Below are 27,683 nucleotides of genomic sequence, written 5' to 3' on the forward strand. Positions count from 1 at the left end.
CATGCACAAAGGCTAGGAGTTTGATCCCCAGCACTGACCAAAACAACAAAAAATTCACCTCATCAATATTGAAAAGGTGTTATTAACGTGGGCTGCTCATTCAGCAGGGCTCTGACCATGGAAAGGGGGACCTTAACACTCAAGTAACGGCTCATGGTGAGATATTGACCTAGGGCTGGTCAGTGCAGCTGTTTTAGCTGTTTCCATGACTTGGAACTTTTAGAAACCACAGATGGTCAGATTTTGATATTAAGACCAGTTTTGATGTGTTGAGAAATAGAGGGCAAAATCCACACAGCTCAGTCCACTTCAGAGCATGCCTTCCTTGGAGCCCCATCCTTCCCACCAGACATTTCAGTGTTAACATCCACCTTGGTTTTGTTGTGCACATGAACCTACCATGCCCTGGGAGAGAAACACAATGAGCAAATGGACAGGCTTGTGGCCACTGGAGAAAAGGGATATCAGGGTGCTATAGCTGTTCTATAGATCCCAACTGCCCAGAAACCCTGTTTAGGTAAACCTTCTGGAGAATGAGCCAAGGCACCAAAACACTCAGAAGCAAGGACCTGTTTATTCAGATCTATGGTCAGTTACAAGTTTTGCTTTGATTTTTTTTTTGGTCGTGGGCCCCAAAACACATTTGATTTACAGCAAAATACAAAGCCCAATATTTACAACTTGAAATGTTTTTCAAAAAACCACACATACTCCAAAAACAAAGGCTTGGTTTGTCACCACTGAGATGCTATTGTTGCTGGTGTATGTATACTATGTTATCTGTAGTATGAAAGAAAGTGAGACCCCTGGTGATTTCTCATTGATAGTGAATGTGTAATTGTCCTATACTATGAATATGTCAGTGTTATCAAAGGTTATTGTGTTTTGAGCACTTGGTTTATTGAAGATACAAACAATGCTTTTGGCTCTTTGGTTGCAGAGAGAAACTAGCAGGATTCTGCTATACCCTTTTGCCCACTAAAGACCAGTGCCCATCTGTGATACCCATGTGTGATATGGCACCACAGAAGCTGGGCCCCATTCAGTGACATGCTCAGTGGTTTGGGGGCCAAAGGTGAAGCACTCTCCTAACAAGCACCTGTGCTCTGAGAGGGTCTTCATGGAACTGAAAAGTGGAATTCTATGGTCCAGCCTTGAGCCATCCTGGAGAACATTAAGAATGCTTTGCCAAATACAGTAGAAAATTTAGCTTTAAAAGTTAAGTCAGAGAGCCATTATCTAGTTTTCCAAGAATTTTTTAGAAACTTTGATTCTTCCCTGCAGTGGAGGCTGGCATCTCATGAGGAAGAGACATTCCAACTTACTAGGCCACTTCAAGGACAGCCAGAGATTAAAAGTCAAAGCTGGGTCAGAGCCCCAGAGAGGACAGGCCTAGAGCCAGCGATGGGTACACTGGCCTCTAAGCATTACATGACAAAATCCTAAAATGGTTATAAAAACTCTGAGAATGAGCTCAGTGGCTTCTGGGGCCTTGGACTGAAGGAAGGAAGGGTCCATGGTCAGCTCTGGTTGGAACACTGTGTGGTTCATAAGCCCTCTTTCTTGCCAAGCCTGGATGATTTACCCATTTATTTCTTCTGGATTACTCCCCCACTGCAGGAAAACACCCCCTAGAAGCTGAAAAATGGAAGTATCCTGCCAGGGCCCCTCAGGCCCAGGGAAGGGGCTGTGTGGCAAATCACACTGATCTGCTCTGGAGACAGTGGCTGGCTCATCAGAGCTGGTGCAGCTTCCCTCTCTCAGTCAGGAGTGTCATGGCCATGGCATAGAGGAGGTATCCTAGGACAAGGAGCAGGGAGCAGGGCAGGGGCCCAATGCAGAATAAAGAGGCCACAAAAAAAACCAGCAGGAGTGAGAGCAGTGTCCGGTAGCTGCCCAAGAAACGTAGACTGAGCCTGGGGCCTCGGGCATGGTTGGCCACTTGCCTCCGTCCCACAGGGCTCAGGAGGTGCCTGTTGGCCAGCACAGGCTCAGTGAGGTGGTAGCGACAAAAGCTGCCAAGGAAGTCATCTCGAGAACACAGAGCTACCATTTGGCCTGCAAACTGAAGCACAAACAAGAGCTCAGATGAGGTGTGAACAGTAGGTGACATGAGGGACAGCAGAGCACCCTCCCTCCCAGGTCCCCCGCAGAACTCAGGGATAACTTTCTCATAGACTCTCTCTTCACCCTGACTCCTAATGGGGGCACAAAGGTGAGGGTGTCACCCTGGGACAGGAGTATCCTCTGTGACCCATTTCTAGAAGCCATTAGGATACCCTTGCAGCCCACTCACTCTGCGGTTGATGGTGGATGACAGCCTAAAGAGTGCTCGGACCAGGCTGGGAATCTCATAGCTTCGGATGGGCTGTAGCTCTGAGTCACCCTGGTATTCAATTTCAAATCTTCGCAATCCATTGATGATCTAGAAACCAAGATTATGAAGACAGTTCAGAAAACACTTCTTTGCCAGCAACCCAGAGAATCTGTTTACTGAGGCAAAGGAGGGTTGACAACAGTTGTGTGACCAGGGGATGTCCCTTGGTGACATGAGTCTTTTACCTGGTAGCGGCCCAGAGGAGTGAGGATGAGTCCATCATCCCCTACAATGCAATCTGGGAGCTGCTTTTTCCCATTTTCATCCTGTGTGGTCCCCAGGGCAAACGTGAGCTGGGCAAGCTGGGCTTCACTGAGCTGGCAGAGAGAAAACACCTCTGCTTTCAATTAAGGTGAAGAGAAGGGACTGGTCTCCACCCACTGGTCTCTCTCTGTTTTCATTTATTTAAAAAAAAATACCTTTATTTTATTTATTTATTTTTATGTGGTGCTAAGGATTGAACCCAGGGCCTCACACTTGCTAGGCGAGTGCTCTACCACCGAGCCACAACAACAGACCCCCCCCCCCATGGCTTCTTGATAGTAAATGACAAGGGGAACCCAGACATTATACCCAAGATGTAGGCCTGTCTCCCACAAAATGAACCCAGGCGTGCCCTGGGACAGGAGCCATGTTGGGGCCATGTGTGCAGACCCTTGGCTGGTCATTCTGTGGAGAATAAATTCTTTGGGGAGGGGACCATGTTGAATATGGGATAAGCTCTACAACTCATACTCGAAATATCTGGCGCAGGTACTCCAGGGCCTTCTCTAGGTACTCGTCTGTCTTCCGGACGCTGTCCTGGCCCATCTCATCCAGGTCATTGGCTGGGTATAGGCCATTTGGATCTGTGGGGCTGAAGCCTAGCCATGACAGGAATGAGTGGCCAGCTGGGCTCTCCACACACTGGTCAGAGATGGACTTAGCAGTCTGTTTGGCCTGCGTGATGAGCTGAGCGAGGCGCAAGACCTGCAAGGGAGGCATGGGCAGGCCAAACTCAGGGGGCCACCTCCTAGCATCTGGCCACTCACTGGACAGATGTTGTTGCCAGCTGAGCAGGGCAGCCCTGGGGAGCTGACCTCAGGAGGTATGCATACCCACATAGGCAAGGGACCAGGAAGAGCAGATTTAAGACTTATGATCTTCCAAATTCTATCTTTATTTAAAAAAAAAATTAGACTTTACTGGAAAAAAAAAAAAAAAGTGGGGAGAGGGGACAGGAGCCACAGGACTAGCTACTCAACACCCAGTCTCCCTTCTTTCCTCTCTAAATTGTGGGCACCTTCCCAAGTTCTGCCAGTTTTTACATCTTCAGGGTCCCCATGCCAGTGGCAACTCCAATCACTCACCAGGGTCCGAACCTCAGGTCCAAACATTGGGGTATACTTGCAGTCCTGGCCCTCCAGGCCATAGACATGGCTCTTCACCTTGAATGAGGCATCAGTGACAGCTGGTGGCCACGGTGACAGGAAGCTGCCAGTGACTGTGGGGGCTGTGAAGAGCCGGTGCTGGCGGTGGGGAATGACCAGTTCTGGCTCCAGGAATAGCTGCTCACCTGGAAGGTAGGACACAAGTCTGAAACCTGCTTCCCAGAGTACAGTGCTCAGGTACTGACAAGTAGGTGAAGCCAGCAGCCCAAAGACCCAGCACCAGCACCTGATGCTTAGGGGCCCCCTGGCAGTGCCAACAAGAAGGCACAATAAAGCTGAGACATAGCCATACTATTAAACCAAGATCATGCCAGGCATGGTGGTGCACACTTGTAATCCCAGCAATTTGGGAGGCTGAGGCAGAAAGATCACAAGTTCAAAGCCAGCCTCAGCAACTTAGCAAGACCCTATTTCAAAAAATATAAAAGGGGGCTGGGAATGTGGCTCAAGGGGTAGCACCCTTGCCTGGCATCTGCGGGGCGCTGGGATCGATCCTCAGCACCACATAAAAATAAAATAAAGACGTTGTATCCACCGAAAACTAAAAATAAATAATTCTAGGAAAGAAAGGAAAGAAAGAAAGAAAGAAGAAAACCAAGATCATCTCTTGACACTACTGATCACCAAGGAAAATCACATTTCTAATAAAGGTACAGCTGTGGCTTTGCTGCCCCTCTCTTAGGACATACCTGGCCCTACCACCTGGCATGCTGTCCCTGTTTCAGCAGGGAAAAACAGGGTTCAGGGGTTCAGTTAGGCTTAGAGATTTCACTGTCCTGCTGTGTATTAAAAGTTCCCAAACCAACTTGTACTACTTAAGACACCCTGCAAGCCCTAGAGGCACAGGGTTCCTGGGTTCTTCTCCTAAGTGCTGCTTCCTGCCAAGTAAGGATCTGGCCCCAGCTTAACTGGGTGGGGACCTGCCTGATTGGCCCAGGACTGATGACTTACCTTTTTGGATCATTTCGGCCAGGTTGGGCTGGGCAAAGACTTTGGCCACTCGGAACACCATGAGTGCATTCTTGGGGCTGACCAGGTCTGTGCGGAGAGCACGGTTCAAGAAGCCCACAAACAACTTGGTGTACATCAGAAGATTCTCCTGGACAAAGGGTGCCCTGAGGACCAGGGTGGCAGGTCAAGGGCCAGCCTGAGCAGGACTCCAGGCTAGATCACTCACTAGAGGCAGAAGTTGTGCTGGTCTTCACCCATTAAACCCTTGCTTCTCCCTGGACTTCTAGACTCTGGTCAAGGATTCAAAAAATGGAAGCTCAAGGAAGTCAGGTTTTGGTGGGTAAGGGGTGGAGGGTGGGGGGAGAACAGAGAGAAAGGTGGTACAGAGGCAGGACTTAATGGATCTTCAAGGATGAGGCCCTTCCCAAGGCTACCATGGCAAGGTTGGCCCATATCTTGTCAGGGTAGAGGGAAGAATAGGAGAGGGTTGCCAAGGGAAGGCCTGGGAGTCAGCTATGAGGAACAATAGGAGATGACAAGAGGGTGACTACTTCTCTGTGCTGGTGAAGGGTGGAGGGATGGTTTAGGGGTGACATTTGAGCCAGGAAGTAGGTCAAGGGCAAGGGGATAAAGCATTGTTTTCCTTGGGAAATCCATTGCAGGACATGATAAAGCTCAGTCTAGGAAGAACCAACCTCTGTAACCATTTGTAGGGACTGGGAGAAGAGCCAAGAAGGTAAACAGAGGCAGGGCTGAGACAGTTAATGCATAGCCCCCCCCCCCCCCCAACATCCAGCCATGAAAGCTTGTTGCTGGGAGAAGAGAGTAGAGTCTTACCATTTCTCTGACACACATCGGGGCTGGGAATCACTGCTCTGAGCCTGTTTCTCAGGTGCATACCTCCATGGTTGTAGGTAGCTCAGCCACATTTCCAGGACCTGGTGAGGGACACATGTGTCCTGAAGATCTGGTGGCCTACAGACTGATTCCTGGGATGCAGCTCAGGTGGGAAGTTCTGCACTTCAGCTGTGGGCAGGGGATGTGCTGGGAAAGGGCAGGGGATACCCTATGTTCTGGTCTCTTCTTGACTTCAGTATAGATGCCAAAGAATTTCTCCCACATTCTCCCAAGGGACTTGCATACCTGTGATGTTTAACTCTTATGTTAACCCTTCAGGAGCCGGGCTCTCAAGCAGCTAAGCACAGCTGTGTGAGGCTGGGAGCCTGACCAGCACTCAATATAGCTGGGGCAAGCCAGGGCTTTTCTGTACCTAAGGGTTGACTGCAAACTTAAACAGGAAGAATTATATGGCTCACCAAGGCCTCTTCTCTGAGGCCTCAGTGCTAACAGTTGTTTACTTATCAGGGCCCAAAGTACAAAAGCAAAAGTGCAATGGGGCCAACACTCACAGCTCTGAAGGACGCATCTAAGGGCCAGTGGCCAAAGCAGTGCTGTAGGAAGAGGTACAGTTTCTGTTGGACAAACCTTGGGACAGCGGCCCTGAAAGGAAAGGGAGTCAGTCATGTCACATGCCCCAAGGGAGAGGATCTGCTCAAGAGTAGCCTGGCCTGTGGTGTGTAAGACTCTGCTTTTATCGGTGGGGAATACTGAGGATTGAACCCAGGGATACTCTATCACTGAGGATCTCTAATGCTTTTAATTTTTTACTTTGACAGAATCTTGCTAAGTTGTTTAGGATGGCCCTGAACTTGTGATCCTCCTGCCTCAGCTTCTGTAGTCAGTGGGACCACTCTGCCTGAGTCTCTGCTTCACCAGACAGGAACACTGAGGAAAGATCTGTTTTTAGCTACTCTCTTCAGAGAAAATGAAAGTTAAGACAAAAACCCCAAGGACACAGTAAGTGGTTGTGCCAGTGTGATTTCCCCCAACATGTCACCTAGCTCCATACAAGTCACGTACTCTGCTAGCCCATGAGGGTCAGGGCACTGCTCACCTGCCTAGCTTTGCAGAGGACCCACATGCTCTTTGAGCAAGAGGGTTGCCCTTTATCCTACTCCACATGCCCTGGGGAAAAGTCATGATAGGTGACATGCACACCAGAAAAGGACGTCAGAGGCCATGGAAACCCTGTCACAGCCCTGCACTGACCGTTTGAATTCTTCCAGGGGGCTGGTAGCATGAGAATGGGTGGAAGGAGAGGCCTGCTCTGGCTTCAGGCTGTTGGCAAAGGCGTGCAGGTGCTTCAGTAGCAGGCGTACCACCAACACATGCTCTTCAGTGGGTGTGAATGATTCCTGAGGCAGAGAAGGCAGGCATCAGGGTCTGAGAAGGTGTGAGACACCCTGTGCTTAGGCCCCAGGTCTGACCTTATCCCACCCCTGGGCCAGCTGCTCTGCTCCCCGACAGGAGGCAGGGGCCAGGTTGGGATCAGAGCCACCCTCTAGGACCCCACTGTGCCTGACATTCATTGGACATAATGCTGGATTTGGACTAAGACCAGCTCAGTGGTGAAGGGATTCGTCCAGTGCCTATAGCACCTGCCCTGGGGTTGTCTGGTTAAATAGGCAAATCTGCAAAGTGCTTTCCAGTACTTCTTAGCCCTACTTTTGTAACACATGACCATATATTCTCAGCACTGCTGTCTGTGCTGGGCCTCAGGGGTCCCCACATCCTGGCCAGTCAGGACGAGGAACCGAGACAGGCCAGTAACCCACCAGAGTTCTGGACTCAGGGTCACCCACCTGCCTCCTGGGTGTTTGCAGAAAATTCACCGGGGATCACCTTTCAGAAGTGGGAACTTCTTCTTTCTCCCCAGTTCCTTCTCTGGCCACAACCCCAAGCCCTCCCACCTGCTCCCCTTCCTGGCCATGGACAAATGGGGAGTTCAGTCACAGAGGAGCCCAGGATGTCATTTCCTCCACTGCCAGTGAACCTGTGGTCAGCTAAAATTCCCAAGCAAGAGCATCCTCAAGCTTGTGAGCTACACTTCTAATTGACAGCACAAATCCAGGATCTTTGTGGCTAAGACCTGAGAGGACAGCCCTTTTGCTAGCTATAGGGTTTCCCTTGTTTGGCATGAGTGCAGTAGTGTGATTTGGAATTGAACTGTGGAGGCAGGGTGTTGGGGTGTCACCTCAAGGCAGGAATCAGATGAACACACTCCTTTCCCACACTCGCCCCCCCAGTTTTCTTGTGCTTCAAACACATTTGCAATGCTGAGGCCAGCATAGGGCCCAGTCTCCTGGTAGACCCTGGGGTGCAGTAGATCACACACAGGATGCTGACCATTTCACTATCCACTCAGGCTTCCGTCATGAAAATACCCCAAATCTAGGTGATATACCTCACTGACTAAATCTGAGAATAGAACTACGAACAGGAGGTTATTTTCTTCTGTTTGTCTGTAATTTAATTTGTACAAAGAATTTCACTGCCTTTTGTGTGTGTGTATGTATTACTGGGGATTGAACCTTGGGCTTCATGCGTGCTGGGCAAGCACTCTACTACTGAACTATATCTCCAGTTTTTTTAAAAATTTTTTTGTAGTTGTAGATAGACAGCATGCCTTTATTTTACTTGCTTATTTTTTAAATGTGGTGCTAAGGATTGAACCCAGTGCCTCATAAGTGCTAGGCAAGCACTCTGCCAATGAGCTATAGCCCCAGCCCTCCAGCTCTTTTTAAGACAATGTCTAAGTTGCCCAGGACAGCCTTGAACTTGCATTCCTATCTGTCTCCTGAGTAGCTGTGAGTACAGGCACTCACAATGATGTTCAGCTTTACAATGGTTTTGAAGAAAAAAAAATATAATATATGATGTCCCCTCTGAAACTCATGTTGAAATATTTTTTTTAAGAATTGTTTTTTACCTTGATTTACTTATTTTCACATGGTGCGGAGGATCAAACCCAGCACCTTGTACATGCTAGGTAAGCACTCTACCGCTGAGCCACAACCCAGCCCTCATGTTGAAATTTAATCCCCACTGTGAGTTACTGAGGTGGGACCAGGTGGGACCTTTAAGAGGTGATTAGGGTGAATAGTTATCCCAAAAGTGGGTCTGCTGCAAAAGCCAGTTTGGCTAGGTACGTCTCATGTTCTTTATCCCTTGCAAGGTGATGTCCTGCATCATCTAAGGACTCTACCAGCAACAAAGCCATCACCAGATGTGGCCCCATGACCTTGAATGAGAGTTGTGAGCCAAAATAAATCTGTGTGTGTGTGTGTGTGTGTGTGTGTGTGTAAGAGAGAAAAAGAGAGACTGGGGATTGAATCCAGGGGCATTTACCTCCGAGCTACACCCCCAGCCCCTTTTGTTTTATTTTTGGGATAGGGTCTCACTAAGTTGTCAAGGCTGGCCTCAAACCTGCCATCCTCCTGCCTCAGCCTCCTGAGTTGCTGGGACTACAAGTATGCACCACTGTGTCAGGCAATAAATCTCTTTTCTTTATAACTTACCATTCTTTTCAATTTGTTTTATTAGTAATAGAAAACGGACTAAGATACAATAATAATGTTTATGCTAATTAATACTAAAAGAATAGAAGAATATCAATGCCAAACTATAACACCCCAATTCAGGAGGCTTACCCTTTTCTACACCCTCATTCCTGACCCGTGGGGTCCTAAGATGCGATGTCATTCCCATCATAACACGAACTGGTAGTCCACCTTCTCCTGCTTGTGCACCTCTCCCACTTTGCCCCATCCTCTGTTTAATCTCCACTGAGAGTTACTGAGGTGGGACCAGGTGGGATTTTTAAGAGATCTGAGGAGCTAGCTTCTGGAGGCCAGGCTCTAGATGCCTGTTGCTGGCAACCACATGGCACCCTCTCAGGCTACTTTCCTGCTAGGTTTGCCAAACAAAACTTCTCTCCTAACTCCCTAAACTCTCTTAGGCCAAATTCCCATGCAAAATATGATGCCACAGTTGTACTTGGGCCTCTATGCAGTACTGGGGATGGAATCCAGGGACTTGTACATACTAGGCAAGCACTCTACCACTGAGCTACACCTGTAGTCCCCACCTGCTTACTTTCTAAGAATGAATCCCCAAAGCTTACAGCATTTCCTACTGGGCCCAACCTCTCAAGGATTCTTCCCTCACCCCTCTCCTACTCTGGGGATGAATGAGCCAGATGTTTTTCCAGGGATCCTGTTACACATTTGGTCCTCCCATGAGGCTTCTTCTCCCTCCTTAATGCAACCCCTGCTTCTGAGCCCTGCCATATGCTGCAATCACCATCCTCTCCCACCAACACTGGGTGGCCAAGCCATTTTTCTTATCTTGTACTCAAATTCAAGCTTTATTGTTGTGGGATCCTCTCCAGAGTGAGTAGAACAGAGCCCTGGCCACAAGCATGGCTCCACATTTCCACTGTTTCTCACAAATAAGCTAATGTCATCATCCCTGAAATATCTGACAGGTCTAAACTCCACTTCTTGACCTGAATCCATTGATATACTTGTTATTCTGAGTACACCAGCCTCCATGAGGTTACCACCTGATGTCATTTGCTATTGGAAGAGTCTACCAATAGCTCGCGCTCAACAGGCCAGACCCCACTAGACTGTCAAAGCCCTGAGTTCTTCCCACCCCTTGCTATACATACAGACTTGGGATAGCTGCAGCCTCCAGCAGGTGATGGCTCTGAACAGGGTAGAACCCACACCACCACTAAGTCCCAAGGCCTCTGCACCTTGGTCACTTCCTGAGCATCATGACCTTGCACAGTGAAGGTGAGCTGAGCCACTGCAAAGCTCACTCTTATACCTGAGAACTTGAGATACCTCTGCTGGTTGGGGTTCACCCAGACACATTTTGTGACGTCAAGGCCATATGCCTCACTCTGTCACATGGCCACATACCCCCAAACCAAGCTAGTCTGCAAAGGTGGAGGCCTGGCCTCCTGTCTCATTCACAGACTATCCCTCTGCTGAATACTAGCCTCTCAATCACATGCAGCAGGCCCCAGCCAGACCTTGCTCTGCCAATGTGCTGACATGCACTGTGTTCCCACTGTGGGGCAAGGGTAAGGGAAGGAAACGAGAGCGGCCAGTACTTGGTAGGCGTGGAGGGCCTGGAGGCTGGGTTGGGCAGGGCTGTGGAGGGCGCTGGAGACACTGAGTCGGTAGTGCAGAACCTCCAGCTGAGAGACAACACAAAGAGAGAAGCCAACAAGAGTCAGGGGGTTGGAAGATGAGGCAGGGTGGGGAAAGGGAGAGATGGGACCAAACAGGACAGGGGAAGGGGGAAGTGGGGAGAGAAAGAACAGTGAGAAGGAGCCCAGAAGGAAGGAGAAACAAACAAACAAACAAAACAAAACAAAACAAAAACATGTCAGTGTCAATCCAACCAATTTTAGCCCCAGCAGCCTTGGGCCAGCAAAGCACCACCCCTCTCAGTGGTCCAGACCAGGGCCTCCCAGCACAGGCAAACCTACAGCCAGGCCCATTTGGACATATTCTTCAGCCTTATAGACTGAGAAACAGGCAGACCCTCAAGATCACTAGGGAAGCTCCTCAATGTTGCTAGAGCTAAAGGCATCTTCAGCTCTGAAGTTAGCCCAACTCTGTCCTTCGAAAGAACCTGCTCTCCCACCAACCAAGAGACTGCACTACATGTGGTACATGCACACCATAGCCCACCAGAACCCAGGTCCCTCACTAGGACATACTGTCAGCCACCAAGGCCCAGAAGGCTCAGGAAAGAAAATTTTTGTTGTTGTTATACTGATGATTAAACCCAAGGGCGCTCTACTACCGAACTATATCTCCAGCCTTTTTTATTCTGAGATGGTCTTGCTAAATTGCCCAGACTGATCTCGAACTTTTGATCTTCCTGCCTCAGCCTCCCAAGTGTTGGGATTACAGGTATGCACCACAGCACCAAGCTCAAAAGAGAAACTTGAGAAGCCAGTCCCAGGACTCTCTGTCCAGAAAAGTATATATGCTGTTGGCCCTCTGTAGCTGTAGGTTCTGATCCACAGATGTGACTAATCTTTGATGGAAAACATTCAGGGGAAAAAAGAAGTTGCGACTGTATTGATCATGTATAGACTATTTTTTTTGTCATTATTTCCTAAATAATACAGTATAATAACTATTTATATAATATTTACATTGAATTAAGCATTATAAGTAATTTAGAAGTAACTTAAGCATATAAGAGAATATGCATAGATTATATTCAAATACTATATCATTTTATATAAGGGACTTAAAGATTTATGGGTTTGGTATCCTCAGGTGGCAATGCTCCTGGAACCAGTCCCCCACAAATATTGAGGAACAACTGTAATGTACTGGATTTCACTGGTTGTCTTTGAGAAGAAATTTACCAAATTAGTTAGGTAAATGACATGATCAATTCTTATGTGTCTAAAATCCAATCAATGCTCCTTCCACGAATGTTTCTCTCTCAGAACTGAGAGGACAGGGACAGGTTTCCAGGTACAGAGATAAGCACAGGCTCAGCCCACCATGCCCACTCTCTGCCCTCCACACCCCACATTCTGTAAATTTAAGTCCCAACTGTAAATTAGTCCTAACTGTGGGAAGACAGCTGCTTCTACCTCACTAGGATTCCCTGCCCTCCAAATGCACAGGGATCTCAATGGAAGAAGCCCCAAGAATTTGGCTATAGCCACATAGTCCTAGAGGCAGCAGGAACCCTGAGGCTGGGACAGCCCAGGAACAAGGGTGACAGCTGAGCTAGCATGCTGTCTGGTCCCCAGCCCAGGATCCTCTACCCTACTGACCTGCACCATCACTGCCTGCTGATATACCCTTCATCTAACCCAGCCCAGAGCAGGCCTGGCACAGAAAAGGCCATGCCTCCTGCCAAAGCAGCATGCCTGCCAGGATTCATACAGGAGAGCTCAGAATGCACAAGTCAATGCTGAGAAATGCAGGGCCGGGTGGGAAGCACAGTAGGATGGCAAAGGCCCCTCATAGCTTTCCTCTGTACCAGACCCCAGACTTGGATGCAGCACTCAGGGAGCAATCTGGGAGTAGTTTCCCAATTGAGTCTCTGCCCCTCCCTGTAGAAACACAGGGCAAGTTCCACAGTCACCTACAGAGCCATAGCTGTCACTGTCCCCCAGCCACTGGGCAGTGAATGCATGCCCTGAACCCAGCCTGGCCAGAATGGGACTTAGGTGCTGCACTTCTTGCATCTAGAAATTAGAGAGGGGTTGGCAAGGACTTCCATAAGATAGGGACAGCACAGGTCATGATAAACAGTTAAGGGGCTTTGAATGATGGGGACTTCCACAGCTGTCTTCCCCCAGCTCCCATCCACTCAGTATTCTTGGGTTTTGTTTTCTGCCTTAACAGGAGAAGCCAAAGGGCAGATGCTCTTTGGGCACTGTCCTCCCATTGCCAATCATTCTGGGCAGGTCTCACCCAAGGTATGGCCAAGAGGAAGCTGGGGACAAAAGGGAAGGTGCTTTCCTTCCTGAGGATGGACAACCCATTGACCTTTCTGCATGGCTCATGAAGACACAGAATCTTCATGTGACAGTCCAGAAGGGCCTTTCTGGTTGACCCTTGAAAGTAGGTATAGCTTCCACTCACTTAGAAGGCAGTATAAGCACAAAGGAAGACAATGCAGCAAAGCATCATGCACAGGACTGAGTGAGCCTCCCAGGGTCCCAGGGGAGAAGTTCAGCTCTGGGAACCAACTTGAGAGAAGCCCAGCTGCCATGCGCTAGCTAGGAACATAAAGCAAGGCTACATTGGAAGCACTGGAAGAAAGGGCATTGCAGGCTCTTTGTGTTCAAGGGGCACAGGACAGAGTCTTTAGCCTTTCCACATTCTCCTCCTCCTATGTGATGCCAAGGATGGAGATTTGGGGTGCCGTGTGCTTTGAGAGAGCAGCAGTAGGTACAAATCTCATTCTCCACACAGCAGAGCACTGGGGTTGTAGAACTAGGACTCCGCAGCAGGAGCAGAACCATGATCTTTCCCAAAATCTGAGATAATTTATCACATACCCTTCTCATTTTTAATTTCATCACCCACCCATAGACTCTTAAAAATCTTGAAATTTTTAAGAATTCTGTGGAGTTGTCACAAAATCAACATCTATAGAGCAAACTTATACACAGAAACCATGGCAACAGATGGTACAGTTAATGCTGCCTTGGGTAGGGGCTTGGGTATGTGATTCAAGTTATTTACAGTATGTGAACCTTGCTGTGACTCTAAGTGCCTATGCAGACACGCACTAATATGGGCCCAGTCCGAGGCAGAAATAGCTGGAGGTTCCAGGGACTCTGGCACCTCCATGTCTCAGCAAATGAGTATGCTGCCCAGGGAAGGAGGGAGAAGAAAAGCCATAGAAAGGGAGGGAGGAGGAGGAGGCAGGCTGGGCCATATGCAGGAGAGCAGCAGGCCCCATCCACTATAAAAATGTTTTGTTGTTGTTGATGCTCTGGAGTAGGTAAATGCAGTGCAGGCAAGCAAAGAAGGTTTGGGTTCACTAGTGGTAGGGGTCTGTGGAGGGCTATCACCTCACCTGAGAGCATGAGAGTATTGCTGATAGCAATGGGGAAACCAGGATGTGACTCCCAGAGGCAACTGCAGCTTCCCCTACCCTCAGAGCAATAGCACCAAAATCTCAGCCATTCCTGCTACAGGGAGAATCCACATAGGGAGACCCCCAGAAGGACAGACCACTTAAGGGCTTAGCCCTTGAAGTGCAAGCTGCCCGTATAACTGGAGAACAATACTCATTTGTGTTCAACATCTGAGTAAGGGGTAGATGGTGGGCTTCTGTGTCCCATCATCTAGGCTGTGACAACTAACTCAGACTATGGACAAGGAATAGCAGATTGACCAGGGTCAAAGGCAAGAGGTAGACCAACTATGGTAACATACCTTGGCATGAGGAGACTGCATTTTTTGGTACATCTCCAAGGAGTAATGATGAAGCCACATTTCAACAAAAACCTGCAAAAGAGCATGATCGAAATTGTTTGACAACAGTGCCAAGACCATTCAATGGGGAAAGGAGTCCTTCCAACAAATAGTGCTGGGAAGACAGTTGTCCGCATACAAAAGAATAAAATACCACACATAAAATTAACTCAAAATGGATCAGCAGTCTAAATGTAAGAGCTAAAACCATAAAACTTAGAAGAAAACATAGAGAAAGCTTCATGACAATAGATTTGATCAAGACTTTTTCATTATGAGATCAAAAGCACAGGCGAATAGAAGGAAAAAAGACATTGTGATATTATTAAAACCAAAACTTTGGTGATTCAAAAGATACTATCAACAGAGTAAGGCAGTCCACAGAATGGGAGAAAATACTTGCAACCACACATCTGATATAGGGTTAATTTCCAGAAATATACACAAAGTCTAAAACTCTATGACAAAAAGTTAAAACAACCTGACTGAAAAATGAAAAAACATCTTTCTGGGTGTAATGGTGCATGCCTGTAATCCCAGCAACTCTGGAGGCTAAAGCAGGAGGATCATAAATTCAAGGCCATCCTCAGCCATTTAGTGAGGATTTAAGCAACTTAGCAAGACCCTGTCTCAAAATAAAAAGGGTTGGGAATGTGGTTCAGTAGAGAAACCCTTCAGGGTTCTATCCCCAGCACCAAAAAAAAGTACAAACACCTAAATACCTTGAATAGATATTTTTCCAGAGAAGATTTATGAATGGCCACTAAGATGCTCACCATTAACTAATCATTAGAGAAACGCAAATCAAAATGAGATACTACTTCAATATTGACTACAGGGTAGCTATTATCAAAAAATAATTGATCATAAAAATGTGGAGAAAATAGAACTCTATGTACCCCGCTGGTGGGAACATAATAAAATGGTACAGAAACTCTAACAAAACAGTATGGTGATGCCTCAAAAAAAAATTAAACATAAAATTAACATGTGATTCAGCAATTCCATTCCTAGGAATATTGGGTGTACCCTAAAAGATCTAAATACTGGATTTTTTTTTTTTTCTAATGTAGTACTAGTGATTGAACCCAGGGGCTCTCTACCACTGAACTATATGCCCAGTCCTTTTTTTTTTTCTTGGTTGTCCATAGACCTTTATTTTATTTATTTATATGTGGTACTGAGCATTGAACCCAGTGCCTCCCACATGCTCGGCAAGCACTCTATGCTGAACTACAACCCCAGCCCCTGCCCAGTCCTTTTTATTTTTTGAGATAGGGTCTTAATAAGTTGCCAAGGTTAGCCTCAAACTTGTGATCTTCCTGCCTCAGCCTTAAGTTGCTAGGATTACAGGCAGAGTACCTGGCTGAAAGCTGGATCTTGAGATATTTGTACCCTTATGTTCATAGTAACATTATTCCCAATAGCTAAAACTGGAACCAACCCAAATGTCTATCAACAGAAAAATGGATAAACAAAAGATGATATGTACATATAATAGATATATCCATATAATAATTCAGCCTTAAAAAGGAGGTTATGCTAAGTAAATACTGTGTGTAATCTAGATAAATATTCTAAGATATGAAGTACCTAGAGTAGTCAAATTCATAAAAATGCTTCTCTGGCAAGATTTAATACCCACAAGATGGTGTTCAAAAGGAAACATCTTAAAACAACATGGGAGAGGATCAGAGGACCAGGGTGGGATGTACAGCATTCACACAATGATTTCTCTTTTTTTAAAAAAAAACTTTATTTTTTAGTTGTAGTTGGACATAATACCTTTATTTATTTAAAGTGGTGCTGAGGATCAAACCAGGGCCTTGCATGTGCTAGGCAAGCACTCTACCACTGAGCAACAACCCCAGCCCTCTTTCTTTCTTCTTTTGTATGGAAATGTATGACACTAGGGATTGAACCCAGGGTGCTCCACCAGTGAGCTACATATCTAGATTTTTTTTTTTTAACATTTTATTTATTTATTACTGTGTATGTTTTACAGGGATTAACCCCTGGGGTGCTCTACCACTGACCTATATTCTGTGCCCTTTCTGAGATAGAGTCTCACTAAATTGCCCAGGCTGGTGCCGAAGTTGCAATCCTCAGGCTCCTAGTGGTAGGATTACAGGTGTGTGCCACCATGACCAGCAACTGCAATGATTATATCACCAAGAGAAAAACAAAACAAGTCAGAAACAGTGGTGCTTGTCTCAAAATAAAACATTAAAAGGACTGGGGATTTAGTTTAGTGGTAGAGCACCCCTAAGTTCTATCCCCAAGCAAAACAAAACTCTTGTAGTTGAACAGGGAACCTGTGATGGAAAACATCATCAATAGCGTATTGGTTAGACAGGTGGATAGATTTCTTTTCACAGGTTTTCTAAATGTCTCAGCAGGAAAATGCCAACATTTAGTACTACCTTCAGGCTCACAAGATGTTTTGAGCATTCTACCCTATATGGTGGAGAGTGGTTGAGCAGTTTGTTTAGAAATGGAAGCAGAGGGGGCTGGGATTATGGCTCAGCGGTGGAGCGCTCGCCTAGCACCAGCAGGACCCAGGTTCAATCCTCAGCACATATAAAAAAAAAAAAAGGGCATTGTATTGTGTCCATCTACACCTAAAAAATATTAAAAAACAAAACAAAACAAAAAAAACCCCACTATTTTTCTAAAAAAAAAGAAATAGAAGCAGAGACAGACCCAGCCTCCTGGGCTCTCACCTGGAGGAGAGTTTCTGACCTCCAGATCTCATGGGAGGCAGGGTCTGCATTCACAGATGTCTGATGAGAGATGTGTCGCTTCAGAAGGCTGGTGTGATGAAGGCCGTAGGAGGCAAAGGGCATGGCTGGTGTCCTGATAGTGATATGAAAATAGGCCTGAGTTAGGGATTATTGCTGTCTAAGCTGGGGGCAATCTGGATATCAAAATCAATGATGTCAGTAACTGAATATAAGGTATTGAACCACATACAACAACCCCCAGGTCCATATTTACATTCTTTTTTTTTTAATTAATTTTTTTGTAGTTGTAGATGGATAGCATACCTTTATTTTATTTGCTTATTTTTATGCGGTGCTAAGGATAGAACCCAGTGCCTCACAAATGCTAGGCAAGTGTTCTGCCACTGAGCTACAACTCCAGCCTGTGATATTCTTAAATAAATAAATAAGGGAGAAGAGACTCCTTACCATAGAGTGCCCACTTAATAAATGTTGAAGGGATGAAATCAGAAAATCACCATTTGGCAACTGCCCAATTAATATCTGATTTGGGTAAGAATCAACAGTGGATGCTAACATGAGTGATGATTACATACTCTCAATTTATCTTCCCACTAAATCCTCAGTATTAATTTAGGGCAAAGTATGGATTTAACAATAGAAAAATCTGGCTAACACCCTTAACCCAATGACCAAGCTCATATCACCAGTATTAGGGCAAAGGGACACCATGAGTCTCCCAACTGGACACCAGGGAAAAACCAAACATCACAGCTGTTGTGCTTCTGCCCAAAAAGTCCAAGCTGGGCCTAGCCATGAGCGGACAAAAAACAGACAGCTCAAGTGAGGGAGCATCAACACACAAGTGGCCTGTATATTAAGAGGAGCCATGGTTGGGAAAGACAGAGACTGAGGGACTGTTCCAGACTGAAAGGCACTAGAGAAACCAGTGCACACAGCGAGCAAGCCTGTGTCAGGCTCAGTTAGGTAACAGATGTGAGTTGGGTGGCTGACGGCAAACTCTTCACAGGGTCTGAGGATTAGGTGATGACTGGTAGCAGTACTAGCTACCATGTAACAACAGTATTCCTGCTGTGGACAGAAGTACCATTGTCATGTAGGAGAATGCAACAGCTTTTGGGAAATACAGTTTGGAATATTAAGAGGTCCTGGGGTAGCATATCTATAAGTTGTTCCAACAGTCCAAGGGGGGTGGGAGGAGGGTGTGCGTATGTGTGTGTGTGTGTGTGCGCGCGTGCACGTGCTGTAGGAATGAATTTAAAGAGAAAGGATTAAAGAGACATTGCAAAGTGTCAACAATTTGAGAATCTGGGTGAAAGGATTGTGGAACATTTTTGTTACTTTTCTGTAAGTCTGAAGTTATTTCCAAATAAAAAGTTTAAATAAACCAAGAACAGAATACTTCTTGGAAGCTGCATTCTGTCTTAGAGAGGGTATGACTCCAACCCACCTCCACATCCTGCTTAACCAGAGTAGTCAAGGTCACCAGCTACTGTTGTCACCTAGGCAGCTTCTCCTGTCTCCTGAACCTATCTCTCCACTCTCTGAGGGCATCAGTCCACACATGTGAGTTTTGTCTGAAGGCATGGCCTAGTGTGCATATGTCAGCAAATATGAGCTGGGTCAGTATCTGCAGCACACAGCCTGTATGCAGCCTCCCAGTGTAGGAGCTGGGCCAGTGAGGTTAAGAAGTAGGAAAGGAACACAGGCAACTGCTACTAGAGAAGGAGGGGCTCCTGTAGAAAGTTGGCCAAGAGGCCCTGAGTTAAAAGTCTATAATGGCTCCATGGAGTCATCCAGAGAATGCTCAGGATGACTTAGGCTAAGACTGCTACACATCCCCTAGATGTGCAGTACAGCATTAGGCTCAGTCTATATAACCTGGCACAAAAGGTTTTTCATCCCATGGCCTCCCCCTATTATTTTTAGTCCACAGGACAATTGTTCACCTTACACCCTGCTTGCCACATCAATGGGGTTTAGATGCTACAACTGGTGAGGGTTGTTATGAGAACATAAGCCTGTTCCCATACCAGAAGGTCATAAATAAAGCCACAGACCACCAAAAACTACAACACAAAATGCCCTCCAGTCTGTAGTAGGATGGCTGACATCGGGATATGAGAGGTAAGAAAAATCAGAGACTCTCAAACAATGGGTGGTACCCCTGTCTCTGTAGGCAATGCCACTGACCAGGTCACTTCTTTATAGAACAGCCAGGCCTTTATGACCAAGGCAGTCTTACCTGGGAGCTGGTGAGGGGCTGGTCCCCCCTGGACTGGAAGAGAGTGGGGGAGGCACACTGCCTTCAGTGGGCAGGAACCACGACAGGTACCTGTCGACCAGGATGAAATAGGCACAGTCTGAAGTACGGACATGGAGGGACACAGGTAGTGGCTAGAAAACCAAACTCATTATTAGTGTGGGCTCCGGGTTCCAAGCTAGCTTCCTCCAAGCACCAACAACTACAGGGATACCCCAGGCCAAGCCCCCACCCTTCACAGCAGGACTTGGTAAAGCAAGAAGGCACTCAAGAGGCATTCCTTCTGTACCTTTTGAGTGATGAGGCTCAAGGCAAAGAAGAATATGTAATACTCAAATGGATCTGACAGCAGTGTCAAGGAGCAAAACAGTATTGGTGGGCCACCCTCCAATGATGTGTGCTGAGCTATTCACAGCCTCCCCACCATTCAGGACACCAAAGGATACTGAGGGCCAGGTTCAGGCCAAGGCCCCCAGTTGGGGGGAACTGGACCTTGTTGTGGTACAGAGGGCTGTCGGGGAGGACACGCTCCTGGATAGATGCCTTCACAGGGCCCTGCAAAGAGAGGAATGTGGGCTCATGGGCAGACTCCAGCACTGTGCCCTCCAGGTAGTGCTGCCCTTTGGGAAGGCTGCTAAGGAAGAGACCAGCACACAGAACTTGCCTATGTGGATAATGTCCTTCCTGTGGGCAGTGCTTGGACAAAAGAGGTTTTGCTTATAATTTTTCCTTTTATCCTCAAAAAAAGTTATAAACAGCAAGCGTAGCAGCTGGGTGTGTTTTTAAGTCCATTTCCCTTGCTTTTCTTTTTTTCTTAAAATTTACTTTTTAGTTGTAGGTGGGCACACAATATCTTTATTTCATTTTTATGTGATGCTGAGGATTAAACCCAGTGCCTCATGCATGCTAGGCAAGTACTCTACCACTGAGCCACAACCCTAGCCCTCCCTTGCTTCTTAAACCCACATAGGAAGTCATTCCTCAATTTTCCCCTAAAAGACTGGAGGCTCAGAATATCAAAGTAAGCAGTCACATGGCTCTGTTGGCCGCTCAGTCAGGAGCACATCAGGCAGCATAGTGCCTTCTCCACTGGCAGAGTTTGGAATGATTTTTTTAAAAAGTTGATATTAAAAATTCTAATGTGTGATGCCTCCTGAGCTCTGACCAGACTCTGGAATTCTCCTGCCCACTGTCACCACACCTCTAAGCCTCTGCCCCCTCACGATCATAGCTACTTTCCTGAACACTCTGCCTCAAACACCATTCTCACCATCATGGCTTACTTACAGGGAGGTAGGATACAGGAAAGTCAAACTTATAGTCTTCAGCTTGGAGTTTATAAACCAACTTCATCATTGGGCCACTGAACATTAAAAAAAAAAAAAAATCAAACAAAAACAGGACAAATCAACTACAAACTACCTTGTTCTGATTCCCTCACCCCCCTGTACTGGGGATTGAACCCACCAGGGCTTCATGCAGGCTAGGCAAGTGTTATACCACTTAGCTACATCCTCAGCCTTTCTAATTTTATTTTTAAGACAGGGTCTCATAAGTTACACAGGCTGGTCTTGAACTTGTGCTCCTCTTTCCTCAACCTTCTGATTATTACCATACATGGCTGATTGATTATTTCTTATATTTAAGAAAAAGGGCTGGGGATATAGCTTAGTTGGTAGAGTGCTTGCCTTGCATGCACAAAGCCCTGGGTTCAATCCCCAGCACCACCGAAAAAAAAAAAAAAGAGTTATTTGAAAATGGGGTCATTATGAGGAAGCACCCCATCCTTCTCCAGCTGCAAACCAACCTACCCAGGGTCTAGAAATTCCATTGCAATGTTGTATTCCACAGGGTTCATACGCCCTTGTAGGCAGCGGAGGTTCCAGCCAATGAGAATGCCATCCAGGCTGCCAAAGATGCTCTCTAATAGCCATGGGAAGATGGTGTGCAGCTCCTGAAACAGTGTACAGTAAGCCTTTAAGCAGGCTGGCAGAGGACCAGTGCCCACTCCCTTCCCAGCTTCATGTTGCACCACAACTGCCCACCTCCCTCTAAGGAGGTCACTCCTTGGTAAAGATTCATAAGGCTAGCCCTGCATCCATAAATACCCTTGTGCTACAGTGAAGAGCAGCTTTGGTTTCTTCTACTGGGGTTACTTACATGCCAAAACAAGCGTCACCACATTATATTTGGGGCAGATAAATAAGTGAACCTGTGATTAAAAACTTTTTAATTAAATATCAGAAATTCTGATCTTAAGAGACATTAAAAAGGAGAATAACATTCTTTCACAATCAGGCCCCTGAAATTTAACCATGATCTATTGTCATCTGATATTAATTTTTTGTCCAGGTCAGCTTCTTGGGCTTGACTCTTCAAGGTGTGAATTAAGACATATTTCTAAGGATTTATCTCTCAACTTTGGCACTATTGACATTTTGAGCTGGATACCTGCTTGTTGCAGGGGACTGTCCTGTGCACTATAGGATGGCTATAGCACTCTATACCTCTATATATGAGAGATATGTAAAAATTATATGATATGTTGCAAACACAGAGGTTAGCAGAGCTGTACCTTTGCTGGAAAATCCTCAATGACTTTCACCAGGTCTTGGCACCTCTGTGCAAAAGGTTTATTTATAGAATCAGCTTTTAGGCTAGCCTAGAAAATAAAGAGGAAAAAAATAAATAAAATAAAAACATGAAGTATTCACTGCACAGTTTTTGCAAATATTCTGGCTCAAATCAAAACAAAAATCCAAACCAGAGATGGAGTTGTGGTTCAGTGGTAGAGCACTTGCCTAGCACGTGTGAAGCTCTGGGTTCGATTCTCAGCACCGCATATAATGAATGAAATAAATAAAGGTCCATCAAGTTCTAAAATATATTACCCCCCTCCGCCCAAAAAAAATCCAAACCAAGTATAGTCACACACTTGTAATCTCAGCTACTTGGAGGTGACTGAAGCTGGAGGATCACAAGTCAGTCCAAGGTCAGGATGGACAACTTAGCAAGACCCTATTTCAAAATAAAATCTTAAAAAAGGGTTGGGGATGTAATTCAGTGGTAGAATACTAGCCTAGAATGTGTGAGGCCCTGGATTGGATCCCCTGTACTGCCCTGCCACCACATGAAAATGAATAAACACATAACAGAAATCTAAGCAATAGTATGAGTTATACAACCACTGGCCTGGTCCCTGGCACCTCATGCGCATGGTCCTGTGTGTATCAGTGGCTCAAATAATGCTATTGGAAGAGAGAAGTTTTAATTCTATACTCCTCTAGATCAGTAATTTTCAGGCTTGCTTCCCAACATCCTCCTTTAGGCACCTCAAGAGTGCAGAGTCAAAATGAAACTGACTTCCACTCACCCACAAGCAGAGGTTCCTACCAGGGTCAGCCCACACAGCCAGGAGAGGATTTGTGTTATGTAGGGTACCTCTCACAGTTCTCAAGTACTCACTGAGTTTGTACACATGAATTGGAAAATTCTCACCTCATTAACCACTCATGATTATAGCACTGAGATCATCAGTGAGAATGCCCAATAAAATAACGAGGGTTGCAGCAGAAGCCTTGGCCTTGCTAAATTGTTGAGGCTGACCTTGAACCTGCAAACCTAACCTCCTGCCTCAGTCCACAGGGCTGCTGGGATTACAGGTATATGCCATCAAGCCCAGCTAACCCTCCACTCCCATCCACCAGTATTAGGGATTAAACCAAGGGTGCTTTGCTACCAAGCTATAGTCCCAGCCCTATTTTTTGAGACAGAAGTCTTACTAAGTTACTCTGATCTTGCAATCCTCCTGCTTTAACCTCCTGAGTAGCAGGGATTATAGTTATCTACTAGTACACTTGGCTTTTGTTTTTTTCTCTTTGTTTCCTGGCAATATGGGGATTAAACCCAGGTACACTCTACCTTGGAGCGACATCCCCAGCCCTTTTTTTATTTTGAGATAGTCTTACTGAGTTGGTACAGTTGGCCTTTAACTTGTGAGCTTTTCCCTAAGACTTTCAAGACACTGGTATTACAGATATATACCTCCATGCTCAGTTTCTCTCTTAATATTAAGGAATCTACTGGACTCATTACCTTAAAAAATATGGCAGCCTGAAACTGTAGTCAACACTAACCATGAAAGAAATGAAGAGATCAGCAAACATTCAGGATAAGAACCAAGGAAATCTATCCAAGGTCATGGGATATGGGCAAAGAACCCTAACTATAAAAATAGACCTCTATGCAAATATGTTCATATCAGGAAGAGATGCCAGAATTTTAACAAGAGGGCTTTATACCCAAGGATGTCTAAAGCCAAATTAGGGTAGATTTCACTGGACTGGACTCACTCATGAAGACCTGGGCTGTTCAGGCCATGTATCAGGCCTACTGGCTTTAGTAGGGTACACCAAGGAAGAATGTCCTTTCAAATAGATGTTTACAAAAAGAATTCTCTGGGAACTGAAATTAGAAATCTTCATCTCTGATATCTGCTTTATAACTAACTTCTCTAGAATCGTGTTTAACACTTAAATGTAGTCTTAACTACCCCCAATATAACAGGGTCTCCCCATTTCTCATTGACAACATTTATGATTTCTGATGTACATTCTCACTACTCCTCCTCATGCTTTGGGAAGTAGGGGAAAATGGCATCTAAATTTGAATGGTAGCATTGTGTAGATAAGAAAGAGTTCAGAGATTGCATAAACTCAAAGTCCTATACCAATAAGGAGGAAAAGTCAAGCTTAAGCATTCTAACCCCTAAGTATGGTGTTATTTCCATCATACATCCCTTAAAAACAACCACTAAAGTTCTTCAGATCGGTGGAAAGAACTCCCAAGTCTCTCTGCTATAGAACTATCATTACTTTAATGCTCCCAAATGTACCTGATACTTACTAGTAAGAAGCTGGGCTGCTGCAGGTGAGGGAATGCCATGGTAGCCTCCTGTGGAGAGTCAAAAATGATTGCCTTAGGAAACCACTGTGGAAGAACAAAGACGAAATCTCAGTATCTGCCATACAATAGAATGTTATGCAGTTTTAAGATGCCCAGGAGAACATCTGTGTAACTGAACACATGCTGCCCTGTCAATTTCCATTTTTTATAGAAATGCCATTCTCATACAGTTTATGATGGCCAGCTTCAGAGCCACACTTGTAGTAGTGAATCCTTACTAGATGCCAGAACTGGCACTTATACTAGATGCCAGAACTGGTTCTCAGGGTTTTCCATATATTTCGTCATCTAATCCTACCTTAAAGGCAGTCCTTCAAAAGTCCTATATTTTGGTTATTCAATCACTTATCTAAGTACTGCTGTGAAGGAATTTTGCAGATGCAATTAAAAGTCCCAATTCAGTGGATTTTAAGATAAAATGTAGCCCAGAGTTATAATAAATATCAGTCCAAAACTAATAAGTCTATTCTACAACTCCAAAGAATTGCATTCTGCCAACAACTTAAATAAGCTTGAAGGCAGATTCTTCCCTAGAGCCTGCAGATAAAAGTAAAGACCCTAGCTGAGCCTGCCTGCTCTTCTGATTATGTAACTGTGGGATAACAAAATGGATGCTGTTTTATGCTGCTAAGTTTGTAAAACAAGAATAAAGTTTGTAAAAACACATCCTCACAACAACCCACGAGATCAGTACAGATGAGGAAACAGGCAGAAAGGTTCTAAGTCACTTGCCTCCACCTAGCTAGTAAATAGTAGAACTCTCATAGACAGATGGATAAAACACATCACTTGTGCTCTGTACAGTGAACAAATGTAAGAGAAGAGCAAACTCTGTCAAGGGAACATTTGAATGGGCCATCAAACAATTAGGGAGGTTAGGCGCAATGGTGTGTGCCTGTAATCCCAGCAGCTCAGGAAGCTGAGGCAGGAGGATCGCAAGTTCAAGGCCAGCTTCAGCAATTTAATGAGGCCCTAAGCAACTTAGCAAGACACTGTCTCTGAAAAATAAAAAGGGCTCTGGGATGTGGCTCAGTGGTTAAACGCCCCTGGGTTCAATCCCTGGTACCAAATGAATAAATAAATAAATAAATAAAAATAAAAATTAGGAATGGGACTGTCTCTCCCTTCTTGGCCCAGAATGTGAGATAGCCCGCAATCTCCCTTGAATGTTTCTGCTTTCCTAAATAAACCTTTTTGTCTCTGGAAAAAAAAAAAAAAATTGGAATGGCTCTTTAGATTCATACTTTCTTCCCAGAAAAGAAAACAGAGTTGGACTGAGCAAAGAGGAAGCCTGAAGAGTCCCACCAAATGGCTAGTGACAGCTTTCCTGGCATAGCTCTGCCCAGCACACAATTAAAGAAGCTGAAGTGACAACTGGAAGATTATATGGAAGGAGACTGGTTGGGCATAAGGAAGTTATGTAGGCAGTTGGGGTGTTGAGAGGATACTCAAATCTTTGCCACTTGGTAAGAGAAATAGCCCCCAGGCTATTTCAATTCATACTAGTTATCAGTTTCAGTGGAAAACTGAAATCGCCTCAGTCCTGACCTACTTGGTTAAAGGGAACATTGCATTACTCCAAATTGATCAGGGCAATATAAAATTGTGAACTGTTTCATAATAGCAGAGATTTCGAGGTGAAGTGAAAGTGTATATTTGCTCAGAGGAAGCTTTCTTAGGCAACGACTGAAAAAATGTAGCCCAGAGTTATAAAATTCGGATCTTTCCAAGAGGGCAAAGATTCCTATACCCTCGTTACACCCCTCCGCGCGCAGTGCACCAAGAATTCGCCTCATCCCGCCCCTTCCACACCCACTTTCTTCAAGAGCTGCTAGGACTCTGGGGGTTTCTGGTGGCGGCAATCCTCAGCCGGTGCCAATCAGATCTAGAGTATAGCGCCACTGATAAGACCTCACCTGTTCCTTACAACGTTCTATGGAGTAAAGTATCAAGAGTCTCCTATTACAGAGGAGAAAACTGAGGCCCGGAGAAGTCGAACCATGCAAAGTAAAAAGGCTGGGCCAAGATCCACACCTGGCTCTTCCACACTGTTGAGCCCAAGGCTCAGTTTTTTTAAAACATTTTTTATTAGTTATTAACACACCTTTCTAATTTATTTAATTGCTTATATGTGGTGCTGAGAATCGAACCCAGTGCCTCACACATACTAGGCAAGCGGTCTACCACTGAGCCCCAGCCCCAGCTCACAAGGCTCAGTTTTCAACTTGAAGCTTTCCTTCCATCACTTCGTTCAACGAACGTTAACAGAGCACCTACCGGGATGGGGTGCGCAAGAAGGTGGAATAAAGGTATAGCCCAGGAGAGTGGCATAAAGGCCCAGACGGGAGCCTTGGCTCCCCTGTAGGCCTGGCCCAGGCTGAGTAGCCGGGGCCCGGTCCAAGTCCCGGGGCTCGCGAAAGAACGGAGACGGCCTCGGCGAGGGCTCGAGGACAACGACGACGACGGAGCATGGAGCTGTCTCGCGCGCTTTTCCCGTCACTCACCTGTGGGACCCCTATCACCGGTTGCCTCAGGTATGGAAGCCGCCATTCGGCGACCCGGCGCCGAAATGTCGTCATCACAATGCGCAGGGCGTTACGCCTCCTGGCCGGGCGGGAAAAGTGCCCCTACCTTGAAAGGCGCGTGCGCAAAGCGAAGGCCGGCCAGGGTTTGAGATGTAAGGGAGGTGGTCCTGAAAGCGCGTGCGCAGTTGCAGCATCTGCACCCCTAACGCCTGTTTAGCCATTGCCAAGAGTGCGCGTGCGCACAGAGGTCATTCATTAGTGTTCTCTAGGAGCGCCCCCTAGTGGAGGACCTACGCCAAAATACAATTACACGCGACATGGAAGCGCCCACTCTAAGCCAGGCATTGTGCTAGGTGTTGCTGTGTAAGTGAGCAAGATCAATGCAATCTATCAGGGAAGATCTGGTTGTAAGAAGCTAATCTCTGTGTTCCACTATGGCATCCACACGCCTAACACACTACATAGTACACAGTGGGCCCTCAATAAAAGTCTAGGGCTCGAATAACTCCGTGAGATGGCCCCGCATGCCAGCCCTCAGAGCTGGGGA

General features: G+C 46.1%; 1 protein-coding gene across 5 annotated transcripts; it reads right to left on the bottom strand.

Annotated features, from left to right (window-relative positions):
• Positions 1–555: 555 nt before the first annotated feature.
• Smpd4 (sphingomyelin phosphodiesterase 4) lies at positions 556–27,347 on the bottom strand. Of its 5 annotated transcripts, none has more exons than XM_027924280.2 (20): positions 27,116–27,347; positions 24,552–24,599; positions 22,222–22,308; positions 21,458–21,600; positions 20,934–21,009; positions 20,093–20,201; positions 19,936–19,988; positions 19,629–19,780; positions 17,363–17,495; positions 14,601–14,672; positions 10,781–10,867; positions 6,868–7,013; positions 6,168–6,258; positions 5,596–5,696; positions 4,759–4,922; positions 3,727–3,932; positions 3,113–3,346; positions 2,563–2,694; positions 2,297–2,425; positions 556–2,065 (listed from the first exon to the last, which is right to left on the bottom strand). In XM_027924280.2, the coding sequence occupies exons 1-20, from the start codon at positions 27,188–27,190 to the stop codon at positions 1,736–1,738; spliced, it is 2,568 nt and encodes an 855-aa protein (XP_027780081.2). In that variant the 5' UTR covers positions 27,191–27,347; the 3' UTR covers positions 556–1,735. The 5 variants fall into 5 exon arrangements, with proteins under 5 accessions (XP_027780081.2, XP_027780080.2, XP_071474213.1 ...); XM_027924279.2 differs by having other exon boundaries at positions 24,552–24,635; XM_071618112.1 differs by lacking the exon at positions 24,552–24,599.
• Between the last annotated feature and the right edge of the window lie 336 nt (positions 27,348–27,683).

Source organism: Marmota flaviventris, chromosome 1 (assembly GCF_047511675.1).
Source record: "Marmota flaviventris isolate mMarFla1 chromosome 1, mMarFla1.hap1, whole genome shotgun sequence".
NCBI lineage: Eukaryota > Metazoa > Chordata > Mammalia > Rodentia > Sciuridae > Marmota > Marmota flaviventris.

Excerpts from the sequence above, each read along its gene's own strand:
- Smpd4 (XM_027924279.2), bottom strand. The coding sequence starts at position 27,190 with ATGACGACATTTCGGCGCCGGGTCGCCGAATGGCGGCTTCCATACCTG. Across the intron at positions 21,010-21,457 it reads ATGGAATTTCTAGACCCTGG|TGGCCCAATGATGAAGTTGG; the intron begins GTAGGTTGGTTT and ends TTTAATGTTCAG. Across the intron at positions 19,781-19,935 it reads TGAGCCTCATCACTCAAAAG|CCACTACCTGTGTCCCTCCA; the intron begins GTACAGAAGGAA and ends TTGGTTTTCTAG.